The 19634-nt window shown below is 49.2% G+C and overlaps 1 protein-coding gene across 23 annotated transcripts in view; it reads left to right on the forward strand.

Annotated features, from left to right (window-relative positions):
- Positions 1 to 19634, forward strand: part of NRXN2 (neurexin 2) — a 345065-nt gene that overhangs the window by 93865 nt on the left and 231566 nt on the right. For 16 of the 23 annotated variants that reach the window (XM_081892963.1, XM_081892967.1, XM_081892964.1 and 13 more), the window contains exon 4: positions 12101 to 12130. The exons of the other annotated variants lie outside the window; for them this stretch is intronic. In XM_081892963.1, the coding sequence (XP_081749089.1) occupies positions 12101 to 12130 (30 nt within the window). The remainder of the gene's footprint in view (positions 1 to 12100; positions 12131 to 19634) is intronic. 23 annotated transcript variants of the gene reach the window in all.

Consider the following 19634-nt stretch of genomic DNA (forward strand, 5'->3'; position numbering starts at 1 on the left):
CCCACCATTTCCCTGCTTCTCCAAAACCTGTGGTTTATCACTGAATTGGAACAAGCGGCATTTGGGTTTTCTGCAGATTGCTGTTTGTTCTGATTTAGCGCTAGACCACAGGTTTTCCGGGGGAAAGCAATGGGGCAAAGGCAAAACCACTCTGACTGATGCTTTCTAGGTACAGGACAAGCAGAAGCGTGGACAAACCCTAAGTCCGAGAGAGACCACCAAGAAACTCTCTCTTAAAAAGGGGTTGGCAGCTTGATTCTGCAGACACTACAGAATCCTGTGGCAGAGGGAACGGAGCAGGCCATCCTGCTAATTCCAGCAGACACACACTCACTTTCAAGTACACGTCTCCAGTTTGACACTATAGCAATGAACACAACTGCCAATCTGAGCCTGGCTCTGCTTTGACTCCACTGAGTTGCCCAGCTGAAGGAGCAGCTTGTGCAGAGTTTATTGCTGCTTTGCTGTGGATTTATTTATTCATTTTTTTAACCACATAAGGCCAAAGGCCAGCAGGTTTGTCTCATTCTACGCTATTTTCCAGGCAGGGCAGTGGATCAGCATACTTTTCAGCAGATCTTCCTAGTCCTCATAAAATGCATACACAGATTGATTGTAAAACAAACCTCACAGCGGGGTTTATGAAGATCTATTTGGCATCTATATCAAGCCATTGAGAGTGGTCATCAGGCGATGTGGAGCAACATGTCATCAGTACGCTGGTGACAGATACCTCTGTTTCTCCATAACTTCTGAATTGGTAAACCCTGGCAAGACAGAGGCCCTGCGGGTGAGTGGTTCTTGTGTCCCAGAGATAGGTCAGTTACGTGTTCTGAATGGGGCTGCGCTCCCTCCGAAAGAACAGGTACGTAGCCTGGGGGATGCTCTCGATCCACCTTTGTCACTTGAGGCATAGGTGTCCTTGCGGGGCTAGCAGTGCCATTCCACAGCTTCCGTTGGTGAGACAGCTATGGCCATACATAGTCTGAGATAGCTTGGCCACAAGTGATCTTGGTCATTGGTAACCTCATGTCTGGATTACTGCAGTGTGCTCTATGTAGGGCTTCGCCCAGAAGCTGCAGTTGGTGCAGAATGCAGCAGCTAGGTTGACTGTACCCATCAACTCCATATACAGTAACACATCTACTGCAAGAGCAGTTCGAGGTTCTACTTTTAGCATTTAAAGTTCCAAGCAAATTGCGACCAGGTTATCTAAGGCAGTGCCTTGCCCACTGTATATCCCTTCCTGGCAAATGCACTCCTCAGAAGGGGCATGGCCCCAGAGGTATGCTTAACCTGTACTGGAAACGGGGCTTTTAGTCTTCTGTCTGCCAGCCAAAGTCAGATAGGTGCCAGGTGTGATGATGTTTGGGCATCTACAGAAGACGCTTTGGTTTAGGAAGGCTTTCCCTGTGATGTAACCCAGTCATTTGCAGAATATCACTTTTCATAGAATCATAGAATTGTAGAGTTGGGAGGGACCACAAGGGTCATCTAGTCCAGCCCCCTGCAATGTAGAAACTTTTTAATCTGATTATATGCTTTCATTTTTTCCCTTTTTTTAAGAGTTTGTGTGGATGATTTTCTTGCTTTAAGGATGGTTAAATCAATTTTGTTGTCCTCAGCACTTCTGCATTTTGTTCTGTTTTTACCCTCTACGCTGCTTCAGTGGCTACGCCAATGAAACAGCCTATAAATCTGTTCAATAGATAAACAATAATAGTGAGATTTCAGTAGGCCTAGCAATATCTGAATAGGTTCAGGGCACAATCTTATATCTCGCTGCCCTCTGGTTTGTTTGGATGCCTCGGGTGCCTCTTTAGCCTAACTAGTTCAGTCTGTTGGACATTGCAGCTGTCGGTTTTGGGGGTCTCTCCAAACTTGTGCTGCAGCTGCTACAAACTGAAGGAAGAATATTTGGAGATGGAAGGGCGAAGAGGAAGCTGCAGGCCCTGAAGAAGGGAGTTGGGGCCTGTGTGCTGATGTTTTTGTAAACTGAGAGAGAACTAGCAGTGAATCACCGTCCCTGCAAGGACTGAGCAGAACTGAAGGGCTGAGCAAGAAGACAACGCTCAGGGGCAGAGGAGGGCTGCAGCCTCCAGAGACAGTTTCTGGAGTTTGTTGCTGGTAAGGACAAGCATGAGCCATGGCCTGTGCCCAACACACTGTACGATCCTAGAATTGTAGAGTTGGAAGGGATCCCCAAAAGTCATCTAGTCTGACCCTGCAATGCAGGAATCTCAACTAAAGTATCTCTGGCAGATGGCCATACTATCTCTGTTTAGAAACCTCCAATGAAGGAAGGTCCGTCGCCTCCTGAGAATGTCCATTTCACAGTCTGACAGCTCCTACCATCAAAAAGGTCTTCTAAATATTTAGTGAAGAATTGGGGTGTGGAGAGTATAGGCCCCACCCCCCTAAGCCCAGAGGCACCCAAGCAATAATCCCATGCAGTTGTCCTGTTTCCACTCGGAGTTAACAGCTGCCAGTCCTGAAAGTCTGCCCTGCCCTGGTTCTAGAGGTACCAGTTCTGAGAGCGCAAGTCTTAACAAGGCAGCTGGAATAGAAAGGGAGCTTTCAGGATAATAATGGTGGCACTGGTGTAAGAGTCACTGAGTTGGATTTGCATGGGCTTCTGGATTGTCCTGCCAGGCCCTGTATAGTAGACAAGGTTTTCTGTGGAGAAACTGCCACAGATATGGGTTGTAAGCAAGGAGCAAAGCACCCTTTGTGTTCTTCTGCCTTATTTTTCAGCGTCTGATGGGGAATTTGTGTCATTGGAAAATCTGCTTTAATTCAGAGCAGCCCTGCTGAGGAGCACAAGTTGATTATTCCCGGGCCCCCATGTCTCTGCTTCAGTGCATGTTTCTGGGTACATATGAAGGGATGGAGTCCAGACAGCAACAGTGAGGATTGTGCAATTAGGAGGCTGTTATTGCAGAAAACCATGCATCAGATGGGTGTGACTTTGTCCTGGGCAGCTGGCCTTTGTGGTGTTTCTGCTCTCTCCTTTTCCATGTATTTGGAATGCTAAGCCAGGTTAATGGGTTTGTGGTTAAGGAACTGGTTAGATGGGTTTGATCCTGAGTGGGGGGCACATGTCCACATCTACACGTCCTTCTGCTTTCTCCCCCACCCACAACCCTAGTGTTGCCTCTAGTCCAAGGAAACATTAGTATGCAAATAAAGGGCACTCTTCTGTGCATCATAGCCAATGGGTCAGTGATAAGCAGATAGAGGCAGACTGCAGCCAATGGCAAGAGTTCTCTGGGATGTGATTTACATGTGTCCAGTGTCACCTGGGCAGGGGCTGCCTCCTGTTTCAGACCCTGTCATTATGACAACACCCCCAGATAAGGCAGCTCAGCAAGGAGTATTGGGAGGGGCATCTTGGGCCAGCTGATCAGCATATTCATTACGCTTGTGATTTGGGGTGGCTGGGAGTGGGGGTTTTTTTTAACCATAATCGGTGTGCAGGGCTTGTTTAGGAAAGTTTGCAAGAATGAGGTGGCAGGAATATAGTCACCCCTACATGGGTGTTTATGATGGGAGGAGGGTTTACCGGTATGTTGCGGGGCAGAACTGAGCTATCTGCAATTAGTTAAGTATTTTTATTTATTTACTTGATGGGGAGGGCAGCTGTCTGCCCCCTTGCTACACCCATGCACCCTCCATAAAACCTCTTTTGTGAGCGGGTGGCGCTGTGGGTTAAACCACAGAGCCTAGGAGTTGCCAATCAGAAGGTCGGCGGTTCGATTCCCCTTTGCTCGGTCCCTGCTCCTGCCAACCTAGCAGTTCAAAAGCATGTCAAAGTGCAAGTAGATAAATAGATACCGCTCCGGCGGGAAGGTAAATGGCATTTCCGTGCGCTGCTCTGGTTCGCCAGAAGCGGCTTAGTCATGCTGGCCACATGACCTGGAAGGTGTACGCCGGCTCCCTTGACCAGTAAAGCGAGATGAGCGCTGCAATTCCAGAGTCGGTCACAACTGGACCTAATGGTCAGGGGTCCCTTTACCTTATGCCAGAGTGGAGGTATTCAGTTTGTAGCGACTGAAGGGGAAGGCTGAACCTGCTTCAGGATCCTGCCCTGCCCATCTGCTCTGGATTTGTGTGCTCTGTAGAGGTCTATGCCATAGCTTGAGCAACAGTGACTTTGGAACTAAGGAAGGGCCAGAGAAGCATGTATGGGTGAATCTGTGTTGTTGGAACTGCGGCAGAGTTTTTGAGTACCCTGGTGGTGTCTGGAGAAGGCAGTGGTAGAGATGGTTTGCAGTGCAGGATGGGGGGGCGTGCATTTAAGGCATCCGGGATACTACACAGCCGAATCCCGCCCCTGCCCCCCATGTAGCAGAGCTGATTTACTACATTTTAGGAAGAGAAGGCGGGAGCCCTCACCCTGCGAGTCCCAATCCCCTCTGTGTTGGGTGTGACCCGGCACCTGTCCACAAGGTTCCCCGTGCTTATGATGTGTCAATTATTATGTACACCTGTCTGAAATGTCACACCTTGAGGAAGGTATTTCACGTAGGGTGTGGGTGTACGCCTTCCTCATCGGACTAGAATGAAGCACACTGTGCAAGCAGGGCTGTATCAAACCTGGTACATGAGCTGGGTGTGCAAGGCAGGGATTGCGGTTAGGAAAGATAGGCATGTGCATGCGTGTGATGGGTTTCTGTCCTGAAATATTGCACGGCAGGTGTGCAAGGGAAAGGTTTGTGCTGCATGCTGTGCGCTTTCTCCTGCCTTGCATCCTTGTGTGTGCTGAAGGGCCTTGCGAATGATGGACCATGAGCACCCAAAAGGTGCCTTGGGTGTGCAGGGGTGTCTCTGCTCAAGGGAGCTAGACCAGGGGTCAGCAACCTTTTTCAGCCGTGGGCTGGTCCACTGTCCCTCAGACCATGTGGTGGGCTGGACTATATTTTGAAGAGAGAGAAAAAATGAACAAATTCCTATGCCCCACAAATAACCCAGAGATGCATTTTAAATAAAAGGACACCTTCTACTCATGTAAAAACACGCTGATTCCCGGACCGTCCGTGGGGCTTATTGAGAAGGCGATTGGGCTGGATCCGGTCCACAGGCCTTAGGTTGCCTACCCCTGAGCTAGACTGTTCCTCTTCCTGGGTTGTCTCCTCTTTCCTCTCTTTCCCTGGCTTGGAGGAATAGGATGAGGTGTGCCTGCCAGACTTCACAGCTTTCCCTCTGGGATTTAGTGTTCCCACCCACATGTAGGTGGGTATGCACGTGTGATTGTGCATTGCTCAAAGATATGTGTGTGGGGAAAGAAGGGAAGATTGTGTAGGGCCTATGGGGCTGGTAGTGCAACACTAGCAGTGTGTGTGGGAGGGAGGGAGGAAGGAAGGAAGGGAGAAAGAGAGGGTGGAGAGAGAAAGGTGAGAGAACAGGTGCATGCATTCATGTATCCTCTACTGCAAGCTGAATCGGAGAGCACCTCTCTTCCATTTTTATCCAGCTACAAGGACCCCACCTCCTTCCGACAAACTGCCCAGAGACTATTCTAGTTTGTTAATGGGATCCAGGAAAGAAGTGGGGGGGGGGGGCTGCAGCAGTCAGAACAATATGGCTGCCTCCGTCATGCCTGAGGGATCATTGGAGTGGTCTCCATGGCAACGGGAGGAGAGAGCAGCATCCTAATGTGCCTAGCCTCCTTCTCCCCTTCTCTTTGCAGCTCTCAGGCGCTTGACAGGGCTTGGGAGGAGGAGAAGAACAAGCAGAAGAAGGGAAAAGGCCAGGGCCTCACCCAGTGCCCCCCAACTCCAGATAAGGCAAACCTGCCTTCCAAACCTCCTCTAGCAAGAGCTAGGAATACTGCCCCCTCCCTAAACTAGCCACCCACCCATCAACATGCTCACAAGTTCATCCAGCCACCCTCTGCTTTGGACAGGCAGGGAGTCCCAGCAAGTGATGCCTTCTGCAGTCATGTTCTGCTTATATACATCTTTACTTGCTCTTGTGCCCTCCAGATTAATCTGGAGTTAATATGTGCTTGGCTGCCTGAAGTGGAGTCCATCCACATGGCACAACACTCCCTCTGCCTGGCTAGTGCCCACAGTTTATAACCATTGCTGCACCTTCCAGGCACCAGTTCCTTCCTTCTCCTTGCCCCACCCCACCTCACCCTGTGGGACCACCTGTGCCAGGTCCTCTGCTGGGCCAGTGCCATTCTGGATGCCCGTGCTCTCAGGTCATGGTGTGGAGGTGGCGCCAGCTGTCAATGGGTGGGTGGGAGGAAGCAAGCAGGAAGGAAGCTCTCCTCCTATCTTGTCTGGAGTATCACATCTTCCACCTTTGGACGTGGAAAGAAGGATGCGGGAATGATGTAGCCTGAATCACTAGCCTGGATATTGCATTTGCACCCTTTTCCTCCTTGTGCACATGAAAGTGGGGAGGGAGAGAACGATCCAAATCCTTTCTCTTTCCCCCAAACCCAGGACTAGTTGCTTGTGACTGGAGAAGCATCTACCCACTGCCAGGGAAAGGCACACAAAATTTGCCTCTCCTCATTTAGGCTGTAAATGATGACTAATAGATCTTGGCAGCTAAGCTCTTAAAAAAAGATAGCCTGAGTGGGTTTTCTGGACTTGCATGAGACACCCCCTTCCCAAGCCCACCAGAGAGTTAAACAGTGGAACTCTCTCCCGCAGTGATGGCCACCAACTTGGATGACTATAAACAAGGTTCAGACATATTCATAATAATTTTATTATTTATACCCGCCAGTCTGGCTGGGTTGCTCCAGCCACTCTGTCTGGGCAGCTTCCAACACAGCTACGTCCCTATCTGGACAGGGATAGCCTAACTACTGTTGTCTATGCTCTAGTAATCTCAAGGTTAGATGCATTATACGTAGGCAGGCAGGCCAGGCAATGTGTTATATGTAGGGCTGCCTCTGAAGACGGTTCAGAAACTTCAGCTGGTGCAGAATTCAGCGGCCAGGTTGCTCACCGGAGTAAGAAAATTTGAGCATATTACACTGATCCTGGTATGACTGCACTGGCTACCAATTAGTTTCTGGGCCCAATACCTCAAGGACTGCCTCTTTCCATATGAACCTACCCGGACCCTGAGTTCATCTTCTGAGGCCCTCCTTCATGTGCATCCTCCTCGAGAGGTCCGAAGGGTGGCAACATGAGAAAGGGCCTTCTCTGCAGTGGCTCCTCATCTGTTGAATGCTCTCCCCAGGGAAGTTCGCCTGGCACCTTCATTATACACCTTTAGGCGCCAGGCAAAAATGTTCCTCTTTAACCAGGCATTTGTTTGATCCAATTTACATCCTATGCCCTTTTAAAATGTGGGTTTTTGGGGGGGGGTATTGGGTTGCTGTTTTTATTTTTATTAGGTATTTCGTGGTTTTATATCTTGATTTTATTCTGTGAACTGCTCTGAGACCCCCGGGTATAGGGCGGTATATAAATTCAATAAATAATAATAATAATTAATAAAACCATAACTTCAAATCAGAAGGCTTTTCCTCTGTGGGTGGCTCTTCCCACTGTATTGTCACTGTGCTTGAATCCTCCTTGAGGGTTTCCCACTGGCCCCTGGGAGAACAGAATGCTGGACTGGATGGGCCATTGGCTGGATATAGCAGGCTCATCTTATATGCTTATGTTCTTGGGAGAGTTCACTGCTCAGAGGCCTTCAGACTTGGTGCTTGAGCCCCAGCTTTTGAAGGGTCTCAGGGACCCGAGAGCAGGATTCAAGACTCCTGAGTCCAGTCTCAAATTTTTGGGAGGAAACAGATATCTTGCTATGGATGAGTGGAGATGGTCAGGGAACTCCCAGGAAGCCTGGGTCCTTTGTATACCCTTTGGAGTTGTGGTCAAATAGTTTGGATCAGAGGTGAGGGATCTGGGAGGGTCTCCCAGGTGTTTCTGGGCTGCATCTCCCAACATCCTTAACCATTAGCTGGTAATTTTGGTCCCAGTCTGTGTTGGTATTGGGTTTTTTATGATTTTGCTGTTTTATTGCTTGTTGTTTCCCACTCTGGGCTCTTTTGGGAGGAAGGACTGAGTATAATTTAAATAAGGAATACAGTAAGTAAATCTGGAGGCCCATGAGGGGGGTGAGCTGTGGTCCTCCAGATACTATTAGACTACAGTTCACATCATCTTCATCCAGCAGGGCTTGTCTTTTAACCTGCATAACACTTTTAATGTTAGAAAGTTCAAAACACTGCTTCTGAACAGAGTGCCCCCCCCACAACCACTGCCCCCCTCTGCACATCTGGTTTCAGGCCCAGACACTGTTACCATAAAGCACCAATGCGGCAGCAAGCAAAGGCTATAGCAGCTAAGTCAGCTGCAGGTGGCTGGAAAGCCAGACAGAATGTTTGTGACTGTTGCCATGGGAAGATAGGGGCAGTCCATTCTGTACTGAGCACCGGATGTTAGCTCAGAGTGTGTGTCATATGACCCGTACTGGAAGTACATGGGGGGAGGTCGACAAGGAATATCTGCCGGTGCCTACGTCGTGGCACATTCCTCTGACCCAGGCAGAATTCCAACAGACACTTCTCGTCCAAGGAGTGGGTTGAGGTGTGGAAGAACCTGTGGGTCCCTTCAGATATTGTCGAACCACAACTTCCACAGGCACTGACCATTGGTCATGCTGACTGTGTCTGATGGGAGTTGGAGTCCCTTAAGATCTGGAGAGACACCAGTTCCCCAACTCTGCAGGAGTGCAGAGGAGCTTTTGAGCCAGCATGCCTGACTCCCGAGAGAGCAGGTGGAGGGCTGCTTTGAATTCAAATTTTTGTAGTTTGATGATTTGCTGAATAGTGCTACTTTCTAAGTGGTGTCCAAGAGGGGTCCAGCATGTATTCAGTTGAAACTAACAATAAAATCTGGGGGGAACTTACTTAAAGTGCTTTAGGGATTATTTTTTATTCAAACTTCACCAAGAGCCTGAAGTCCAACAGGGGAGTGTTATTAGAAGTGGGAGGGAGCTCCACAGAACTAGGTTCCCAGTACTAAAGGCACGGCTCCTGGCAGATGTGAGCTGTTTGTCTGAACCATGGCGGCACCCAAAGAGAGACAGCCTCAACAGGACCCTTGGGTGCCAAACTTTGAACACCTGCTGAAAACTTTTCCATCCCTGTGCATGCAAAGAAGAATACTTATTTCCAGAGTGGTTAATGGATGTCTTTTTAAAAACTTTGTAAGTGGCATTTATCATGTGGCTTTGTGTACTATTCTTGTAAACCGATTTGGTGTGTTTTTTTAATAAACACGGACTCCCGGCAAGACCTCAGTGATCAGGCTGCAGTATAAAGGGATCCAGCGGAACCAAGTTCACAAAGGCCTTCTCAATGAATAATGGACCCTTAAATGTGTCCTGGTTGCATCTGGGCAGGGAGGGCAAGCTTTTAAGCAGCCTCGGACACACGTTGTGGTGAGAGATCTGTCCCCATCGGCAGTCTGGCTGCAGCCGCTTGCCCCAGCTGGAGTTTGGGGCATGGGCAGCTCCACATGGAGCACATTGAAATAACTGAGGTTACATGGGCTTGAACCACCATGGTGAAGAACGGTCATAGCTGGCATACCAGCCATAGCTGGTGAAATCTCCAGCCTGTGCTTTCTACTGCTTCAGATGGTAGGACCCAAACCAGTGGATTCAAACATCGAGAAAGGAGATTCCGAATGAGCTTTCTGACAGTAAGATCTGTTCAGCAGTGGAATGGACTCCCTTGGAAGGTGGCCGATCCATTGGAGGGTTTTAAACAGTGATCAGATGAGCTGTGATTCTGGCATTGCAGCAGGGTTGGACTAGATGACTTTTGGGATTCCTTCCACCTCTGTGATTCTGGGGCTGTCTGAAACCATGGAGAGACCCTGCTTGTCAGTGCAGGTGGTACTGAGTTAGATGGACCTACGTTTTTGCAACTGCCTGTATCCTTGCCTGTATGTTTGCCTTTGAGACGCTGGAAGGGGCAAATGTGCCAGCCACTTTTAGGCCTGTAGCTGCTTGACAGATTGATTAGGACTCAGATGTGTGTCTGCATTGGAGGTGGGAGCGAGAACTCCTCATTTGCATGAAATTGGGAGCTTTTTCCGGGAGCAGCTGCCAGCGCAGGGTCTGGAGCTGACGTGGTGATGAATGGCGGCAGAGGGGTGGCATGGGAGGAATAGGAATGCTGCCTCACTCTGATGCCACCTGCAGCCTTCGGCCATGCGGGGAAAGGCATGCAGCGGCCCTGCCTTCTCCTTGTCACTCTGCATGTTGGGGCCTTATTGCTCATGCCATTGGGCGGGGTGGGGGAGGATACTTGCTTTGCCTTGCTGAATAGGTGCTGGTGTGTATGTCTGTGTCCTTGCCCATGCCCTGTGGAACAAGGGCACTCTGACATCAAGGGAGCTCTGTTTGCAGCCTAGGGCCAGGGAGAGAGGTGGGGCTGTGTCCTTTGACCCAGGGGACATGAGGGGCCAGTCCTAGGGACCAGGAAGTTCTTTGGGTCATTGCAAGAGAAAGCCCCAGGGCTGGATCCCGCCATTCTGCTTTCTTCATTGTCAGTTCTGGGTCGCTCAGCTGTGTGTGTGTGTGTGTGTGTGTGTGTGTGTGTGTAACTCTGATCTGCCACACAAGGGTGACAGTGGAGGTTGCTTGCAGGCAAAGTCAATGCACACTGGGTTCAGCACTCTGATCTGCCCTTGATGCGTGCCTGTGGGCAGAAGGGGGCCTTTTCACAATTGCTCGCAGCCAACGAGTTTGCCCCATAAGAGCCTCCTTTAGCCCAGCCTTGCAAAGGGCTGGACTTCAGTCATTCTGCGCAGCCTGCCTGTGCGCACAGACCAGTGCTAAGCTGCTACAAACTTCCCTGCCTGATCGCCTGGAGGCAATTGCTTAATCACCACAAGCAACCAGATGAGTGGCTGTTGACAGGCCTGCCTTAGCCTTTCCGTCTAACTTACAGTCGGGGAAACATTCTCAGCTTCTCACTGCACGCCTTACTTATTTATTGAACAAATGTGCATCCCACACCTTCGACCACTGGGAGTGTTCCCAGGGCAGTAAAGTATGGATTCTGCTCTGCTCTGATTGGGGAGGAGCATCGTAGTTCTGTGGCAGAGCGTGTGCTTTGCAATGCGGAAGGTCTCAAGGGTTCAGTCCACAACAGAAGCATCTCCAGGTAGGGCTGGGAATGTCCCAAGCTTGAAGACCTAGAGGGCCGATGCTGCCAGTCAGAGTAGTTAATATTGAGGTACATGGATGAGTGGCCTGGCTCCCTTCGGAGGAGCTTCCCATGCTTTGGTGGTTCTTCCTCGACAGATTTCCACCCAAATATCCTGGGCCTGTCTTCTGTCTTCCTCTGGGTTGTGTGCTGGTCTTGGTGGTTTCCATGCAGAGTTCCTCTCAATCAAATGTGTTGCAATTTCAAGATGGTGGGGCAAGCTTTTTATTGGAGGGAAATTCCTCCCAGTCTCTGACACCTGGGACAATGGGAAAGGAGGGGGGGGTATTCCTGTTGGGCCCCCAGGCACCCACTAATACCCACTGACCTGCTTTAGGAATCTGGTCAGTTGGAGGAGAGGCCAGCCGTTGACTCTTGGTTTTGCTTCACTAACCCTTTTCCTTCCTGGAGCAGTTTCCGCTCACACCTGATTCTTGCCGGCCGCAAACGCCACACGCCCCCTCAAGGCTGCCTTGGTTTGCGTGGTTCTCCTCCCCTCCCTCTCCCACCCCCACATTTTTCTTGTTTTTAACCAGGAAAAAAAAAGCATTTTCTCTCATTGGGCGATGTGACTGTTTGCCCGAAATGCTTTTTTTTTTAATCCTAAAAGAAACCAAACTTCTTTTATTTTCTTCCCCTGTTCCCCTCTTGTTATGATTATTATTATTGCTTTGGTTTTGTCTGGCTCTGTCCGGGATTTTGAGTTTCTTCTCCTCTCTCCTTTCTGTTTGTTTCGGCATCCGACCCTCAAACCTTCCCCCTTCTCTATCTCCCGGGGGCCTGGATGTCTGTCACAAGTTAAAAAATGATTTTAAATTGTGGCAAAGAGGGGAAAACCCTCCTTTTTTCCGTGCGTTTATATGACTCGTCTTTTTCTTTCTTTCTTTTTTTCTTTCCTTCCCCTTCAAGGTCCAGCTCACCTGACGCTAAACAGCCAAGGTATGGTCTTAAGTTTCTTTCCACAAATGAGTTTTTGATTTCCTCCTCCTCTTCCTCTCTCCATCTCTCTCTCCTTTGCCATCTCATTCTTCATCTCCCTCCTTTGCTCTCTCTCTCTCTCTGGTTTTTCTCCTCCGATCATCTGCTTGAGCCATCTTATCATCCCGTGTTGGTTTCTGACATTGCCTCGATTTCTCGCTTATGCAGCTGGGAAAAGAAAAGAAAATGTTTTGGTTGTGTTTTATACATGAATGTTTATTAGAAAAGAAAAGGGGGAAAACCATGTTTCGGGGAGGAAGTCAAAGAAACTGCCTTTAATCTTGCGTCGCTGCTACAGAGCTTTGATGAACTGTGTGACTTATGCTGGTGATCTGATTATTACAAGCCCCATGTGGGGCTTGCTTCATTGATTGCTTCTGATGCCTTCTTGGGGATTCATCTGCTAGGGGGCACAAACTAGCATCCCTCACCCAAAGCGCAGTGGGTCTGGGATGTGCCAGCTAAAGTGTGGCAGGAATTTGCTGCAGCCGTTACCCAGCCCTCCCCACCCCTTCCGCCCTGCTATCTGAACAAGTGCATTGGAAACCACCCGGTGAAGGGGGTGGGCCAGTGGCGTACGAAGGGTGGGGTGGGGGGCGTTCCGCCCCGGGTGCCGCCCTGGGTGGGAGGTGACAAGATGGCCTGCTGCCTCCCCCCCCCAGCTGTAGAGCAGCTGAGGGTATGGGCTGCCACGTGAGAGGCATCTGTGTGAGCGCCGCGCATGCGCAGTCAGGCAGTTCACCCTACCTTGGGTGCCAGAGAGGCTTCCTCTGCCACCCCTCAAGCATTTTGGGGGGGAGCCTGAGAGGAGCCCCTTATTGAGTCACCCTGGTTTGAAAGAGAGGAGGCTTCCTTCTGCTCAGCTGAAAGGTGCCAGTCGGGCTTGGCACTTCCTAAACTTTGTTGGCTGCCTGGTGGAGTCCAGCAGGGCAGTGCTTTGCTTGTCATTTGCTGCTTTTGGGGGAACCAGGAGGCTTCTCTCTTTGTGTGCTCCTCTCTGATGAGAAAAGAATGGGCCACGCTCATATCCCCATGCACAAGGGGTGCATGGAGGAGACTGGTTTCAAAAAGGCCAACTCCTCCTCTGCTCTAGAAGTTGTCATCTTTACTCCCATTTTTTTTATCAGTGGTGGCCAATAGTAGCTCAAGGCTGTTGTGTGACCAGCATGCTCTAAAGCAGCCTTTCTCAACCTGTGGGTCCCCAGATGATGTTGAACTACAATTCCCATCACCCCTAGCTAGCAAGGTCAGAGTTCAGGGATGATGGGAGTTGTAGTCCAACAACATCTGGGGGCCCACAGGTTGAGAACCACTGCTCTAAAGGGATGGGAAGTGAGAAACCCACAGTTGCCCTCCAGATGTGGCTGGAGCCCAACTCCCATCATCTTGGACACCATGCTCGTTCGTGGGGTTGATGGGAGTTGGAGTCCAGCAACGTCTGGAGAGCCACATTTATCTCTCTGAAACAGTGTTGGACTACTACTCTAGATGGTGTTGGACTACAATTCCCATCATGCACAGCCAGCTTAGCCCAATGGGAAATGTAGTTTGGACTATCTAGGGACCCAAGGTTGAATACCAGAGAGGGGCATCTGAGCAGTCAACCAGCCATAGTGCTCGCATTAAAGCACTCTTTGCTGGCTGTGGAAAAGCTTGTTGGTCCGAGGTGGTTAGACTTCTTAAAGAGACACGAGGGTAGCACTGATGAGGAGACAAGTTGCAGTCCATCCAGGAGGTGCCACATTTTTGTGAGACGACCTCTCAGTTCTCAGACTCTGTTCTTTCCCAATCTGGCACGATGCCAGTTTTACCCTTGATCTCTTGCTCTGCTTCTTACGTTGACCCAGTGTAGTTTGGAGTCAGGGAGCCTCTGAATCAAAGCCAGCCATGTTGTTAAGCTTCAGGGTGGGCTTCACACTCCAAAACATTAACCGTAATATCAATTAACCATAATGCAGGTGTACTAGGAATGAGGGACAGCCCATATACCCCCTTTCCTTTTGGTAAATGTTTAAAATAAATAGAAACCAAGCCCCAGGAGTAAAGTCTGAAAAGCACCATGGCTTGGGCCAGGTCCCTAGAGAAGGTGATTCAACAACCTCAGGGCCACCCAGACACATTGCATCCTTAGGCAGAGCCCACGACTGACAAGGCTTGCCCTGGCTTGAGGCACCTCAGCCTGGACACCATTTTAATTTCTCACAAATTCCATAGTGACTGTCATTTCTTGGGCATTGTAGAGAATTTGGGTGGTGGCTGCACCCAGTGTGCAACTGCTGCTCTTGGCAGGGTTACAGTGGTACCTCGGGTTACTTACGCTTCAGGTTACAGACTCGGCTAACCCAGAAATATTACCTCGGGTTAAGATCTTTGCTTCAGGATTGGAACAGAAATCGTGCATCAGCGCAGTAGCAGCAGGAGGCCCCATTAGCTAAAGTGGTGCTTCAGGTTAAGAACAGTTTCAGGTTAAGAACAGACCTCCAGAACGAATTAAGTTCTTAACCCAAGGTACCACTGTACCGATGAAGAATGGGGTCCACTAGAGGTTTCTTTGGCCAAGGCCACCTTCAGACCAGGAGCTGACCCTGGAAGCTGCCACCATATCCCTGCACACATGTGCCCTCCTTTGAACCACGTTCGACTGAGAGGTGTGATGTCCTGGTCCGCTTTGGGGATCTGGATGATGCAGGGATCAACTGGACAACCCTAATGTAACGGGATTTATGGGCCAGAAAAGTCTTGCCAAAAATAGTTTCCTTTTTAGTACTCTTTAGCTGCCCTTGGGCTGCCCTGTTGAACCACAATGCCCATCACCTCGGCACAGTGATAAGCCAGAGTTGCTGGCTTATCATAGTGGCTTGGGAATGAGCTGTGCACATGGCTGGATCTCTCCTGTTCCTCCCCTCCCAGGGTTTGAACGGGAGGAACAAGCTAGGGAGGGTCAGTTAAGCATGGTTTCCTGTGGTACCCCAATTCAGGAGCAGGGCTTGTTTCTTCCCAATGAGCCAGGATCCAGCAGCCAGCAGCAAACCATGTTTCAGTCTGGCAAGAGATTCTGGTTTCTTGGAAGAGAAACAGACCAGGATCCCAGGTGTGGATGCTGTCTCAAGCCAAGTTTCACAATGGCTCCCTGAATTTGCTCTTGTGCTTACATCAGCAAATGAGGGATTGGGGCGCCTGCACCAAATGATGCTTCAGACGCCTCATAATCCATGATAAACCAGCAATCCTGATTTATTGTATTGTGTGACTTTGATATGACCCATTTTGTGGGGAAATATCAAGTTTTTTGTTGTTGTTTGTTTGGTTTTTTTATTAAATTTATAGACGGCTTCAAAGCATAAAGCCATCACAGTGGTGTACAGGGTAAAAACAGAATAAAACACTGAAACAGAAGCTCTGAAAGCAGTAGAATCAATTCAACAAGCTCTTAAAACAACAAAAGCATTTAATCAAATATAAAATTGATCTTCCATAAATGATCAGGTCATACCACAGGGAAAGCCTTCCTGAACAAAAATGTCTTCAGTAGATGCCTAAACTTCATCATGCTGTGTGCCTGCCTCACTTCAGCTAGTAATTGATTCCCAGTTTCTAGTTCAGGCTAAGTGCCCATAGATAGACAGACAGACAGACAGACAGACAGAACAGAAGTACTGTTTTGGGGGGACAGGAGGCAGGCAAGTGTGGAGGACTCCCTGGTCCTGAATGAGGTAACTGTGCCCCTGAAGGACCAGGTGCGCAGCCTAGGAGTCATTTTGGACTCGCAGTTGTCCATGGAGGCGCAGGTCAATTCTCTGTCCAGGACAGCTGTTTACCATCTCCATCTGGTACACAGGCTGAGACCCTATCTGCCCGCGGAAAGTCTCGCCAGAGCAGTGCATGCTCTAGTTATCTCTCTCTTGGACTACTGCAATGCGCTCTGTGTGGGGCTACCAGAAACCACAACTAATCCAGGATGCAGCAGCTAGACTGGTGACTGGGAGCGGCCACCGAGACCCCATAACACCGGTCTTGAAAGACCTACATTGGCTCCCAGTACGTTTCCGACCCACAATTCAAAGTGTTGGTGCTGACCTTTAGAGCCCTAAACGGCCTCAGTCCACTATACCTGAAGGAGCGTCTCCACCCACATCATTCTGCCCGGACACTGAGGTCCAGCGCCGAGGGCCTTCTGGCGGTTCACCACTGTGGGAAGCCAAGTTACAGGGAACCAGGCAGAGGGCCTTTTCAGTAGTGGCACTTGCTCTGTGGAACGCCCTCCGACCAGATGTCAAAGAGAAAAACAACTACCAGACTTTTAGAAGACATCAGAAGGTAGCCCTGTTTAGGGAAACTTTTACTGTTTGATGGACTATTGTATTTTAATATTTTGTTGGAAGCCGCCCAGAGTGGCTGGGGAAACCCAGGCAGATGGGCGGGGTATAAATAATAAATTCTTATTAGTAGTAGTATAGATAGATAGATGATAGATAGATAGATAGATAGATAGATGATAGATGATAGATAGATAGATAGATAGATAGATAGATGCCACATACATACATACATACATGCACACAAACACACACAAGGCTGCACTGAGGCCGCCAGAAAACATACCACTGAGACTCGGTGCAGAATCCTAAGTCTGAAGATGGGATGGTGTGTACGGCCTCACTGGTCATCTTGGTGCTACCAGGTCAAAGGTGCAAGGTCAAAGGCCTCTGCCACAAGTAGGATACTAGGTGCCATGCCCATCCATATCTTGGCTTAATGTGGATGGTGCCCCCCTGGTGCCCCCTTTAATTCCCCCTCATCCATGTGGTATTCTGCTCCAGCTACTGGTGCCCCACATATTTTCCTCCCTAAAGCCTTTGCTCTGAAAATCCAAATTGGAGAGCTACATCAATTGCACAGGGCACTGTTTTCCAAAGTGTAGGTTTCAAAGGTTACACGGCATTTAAAAAATATATATTTTACTTCATCATACTTATATTTACCAGCAGAAAACAATTCAAAGATAAAATAGTATTATTAAAACTACCCCCAAATTTTCTTTTCCCAAGAAGGGGGATGTTGGTAAGACTAAGGGGGTACATGAATATTGTAAGTTTGGGAAACAATGGCACAGGGACTCTCCAGAATTAGGGGAGAGAAAGCGTGGGACAGCAGTAGTTGGAGGGGAACCCCACACAGACCTGGGGGAATTAAGGCACAAGGGGCTCACCATCCACATTGAGCCGAGTTATGGATAGCACCCTTGATGCAGGAAGTCAGCCCTATTGGAGGAAACATAGTATTTCTCTGGATAATAACCAGGTGCGGCTTTGGGTGATTCTCCAGGACAGGGGAGGAGAACCCCAGCCTGCAGGAGTGAGCTGCCATCCTGGCACATATGACTTAGCAGATGGTTGCAATTGTTTTAGATGGATTAACTTTAGTTTTATGTTCGATTGTTTCCTTGTTTGTTTTCCAAATACGTCAGTGGCCCTGGGATATCTCTCATGACGGAAATCGCATAAATGGGGTCCCCTTTTGTCATGTAACAAAGCCAGAGGCTCCCCTCTAACTGTCCTGGCTTTCCAGGGGCACCAGCTGCAGGAGGGCTTGGGGCTTCCTCTGCTGGTGGGCCTTCCCCGGGCAGCAGCATCAAGCGGCCAAGGAGCCACCATTTTAAGTTTTGCTCCATGTCCCAGTGTCGCTCAAGGGCATTGTGGGAAATTTAAAATGGCAGCTGCCTAAACTTGTCCAACCAGCATTGCAGGGGAGGCCCAGGGCAAGAGGCTGTCCTGCGGGAGCCCTGCTAGGGGGCTGGGGCTCAAGTAGGCCCCTACCCCACCCCACAAGGATCCTCAAAATTCTAGGCCCCTGGAGTTTGATATTCTTTTGCTAGGGTTGCTTGTTCCCTCTTTGACCTTGGAAGCGACAGTAAACCAGGTTCAGAGCTGTAGGGTTGGCATGAAGAGATTAAAGAGGGGGAAAGAGCCACTTCCATGTACAGGGTGTCAGGGTCACATCCGCCACCAGGTGTTTAAAACACTATGATACAGCTTTAAATAGTAATGGCTTCTTCCCCCAAAGAATCATGGGAACTGTAGTTTGTTATGAGCGCTGATAATTGTTAGGAGTCCCCCTTCATTTCCCTCACAGAGCTCCAATTCCCAGAGTGGTTTAACAGTCAATCCCTCTTCACAGGGAACTCTGGGAAACAACAACTCCCAGGATTCTTTGCAGGAAGATATTATTCATTCCCCCCCCCCTCATTGCATTTATATACTGCCTTCAAAGCCACCCAATATGGTTTACAATTTTAAAGTACCACAGCAAATGATAAATAACATTTAAAATGGAGAAGGAGGGACAGTCCGACGGGAGCAGGTCCTGATGCTCTTCACAATCGATACTAATGATTGGTGTTTAGGGTTTAATTAGGTATTAATAATGATAATAGTAATAATTAGAAACAGGCAATGTATTTAAAACGCAAACAACAACACAGCCGATGAAAAGTTCCCAAAGAAGAAGAACAGGGCCAATAATAATAATAATAAAGCGAAACACCAGATCAGGTAGTTAGCCAGACCTTCAGAACTATGTATTTATTTTTGCTGGTTTTGAAACATCGCCAGAATGGAAGCCAAATGAATTTCCTGGGGCAGGGAATTTGCGAGCTGTTCCTGGATTGCTGAGGGCGCATGTGTCACTATGTTCTTCCACTCCAGGGATGGGCCATATGACTCAGCAGCCCTTGGGCCCAATTCAGAAAATCCCCTGTAAGCCATGAGTTCAGACATCTGGCGAGATCGATCTGTTCCTCTTCCTGCAGTTTGCTGAACTGGGGGAGGGATGGCAGAAAAGGGGGGCTTTAGCCCTGCCCACTGCTGCCAAGAGGCCCTCAACAGACTGTTCTGGAGGGGATGTGGCCCTCAAGAGAAAAAACGTTGTCCATCCCTGCTCTTTACCATCTGGATAGCTCAGGTTGTCATCAAGGGCAGCTCCGTGAATGCTTGTTTTCAGCAGGCTAACTTGAAGGTTGTGAAGGAAGGAATGATGGTTGCTGGTTTCACAAAGAAAGAGTAGCAGCCACCCTCCTCCAAATTTATTTGAATGCATTTGTGCCCCACTCCCCCAGAGCTCAATGTGACCTTTGTGGCCAACTGAGATTTTGAATCCAGGTCTCCCAAGCCCAGCCCTTTCTCCACAATGATAGACAGGTGTCAGGAGCCGTTGAAAAGCATTTCAGTATTCTAGCCCCAGTGCTAGATGCAGCAGGTGAGGGATGGCGCTCCATGGCAGGTCACCTTCCTGGTACGTAGAAGAGCACACTTATAGAATCATAGAATTAGAAGGGGGCACAAGGGTCATCTAGTCCAACCCCCTGCAAGGTGGGACTCCTTTGCCCAATGTGAGGCTTGAACCCACAACCCTGACATTAAGAGACTCTACCAACTGATCTATCCCAGCTGTCAAAACTCCATGGAGT

Source organism: Podarcis melisellensis (genome assembly GCF_964234715.1).
Source record: "Podarcis melisellensis genome assembly, chromosome: 16".
Lineage (NCBI taxonomy): Eukaryota > Metazoa > Chordata > Lepidosauria > Squamata > Lacertidae > Podarcis > Podarcis melisellensis.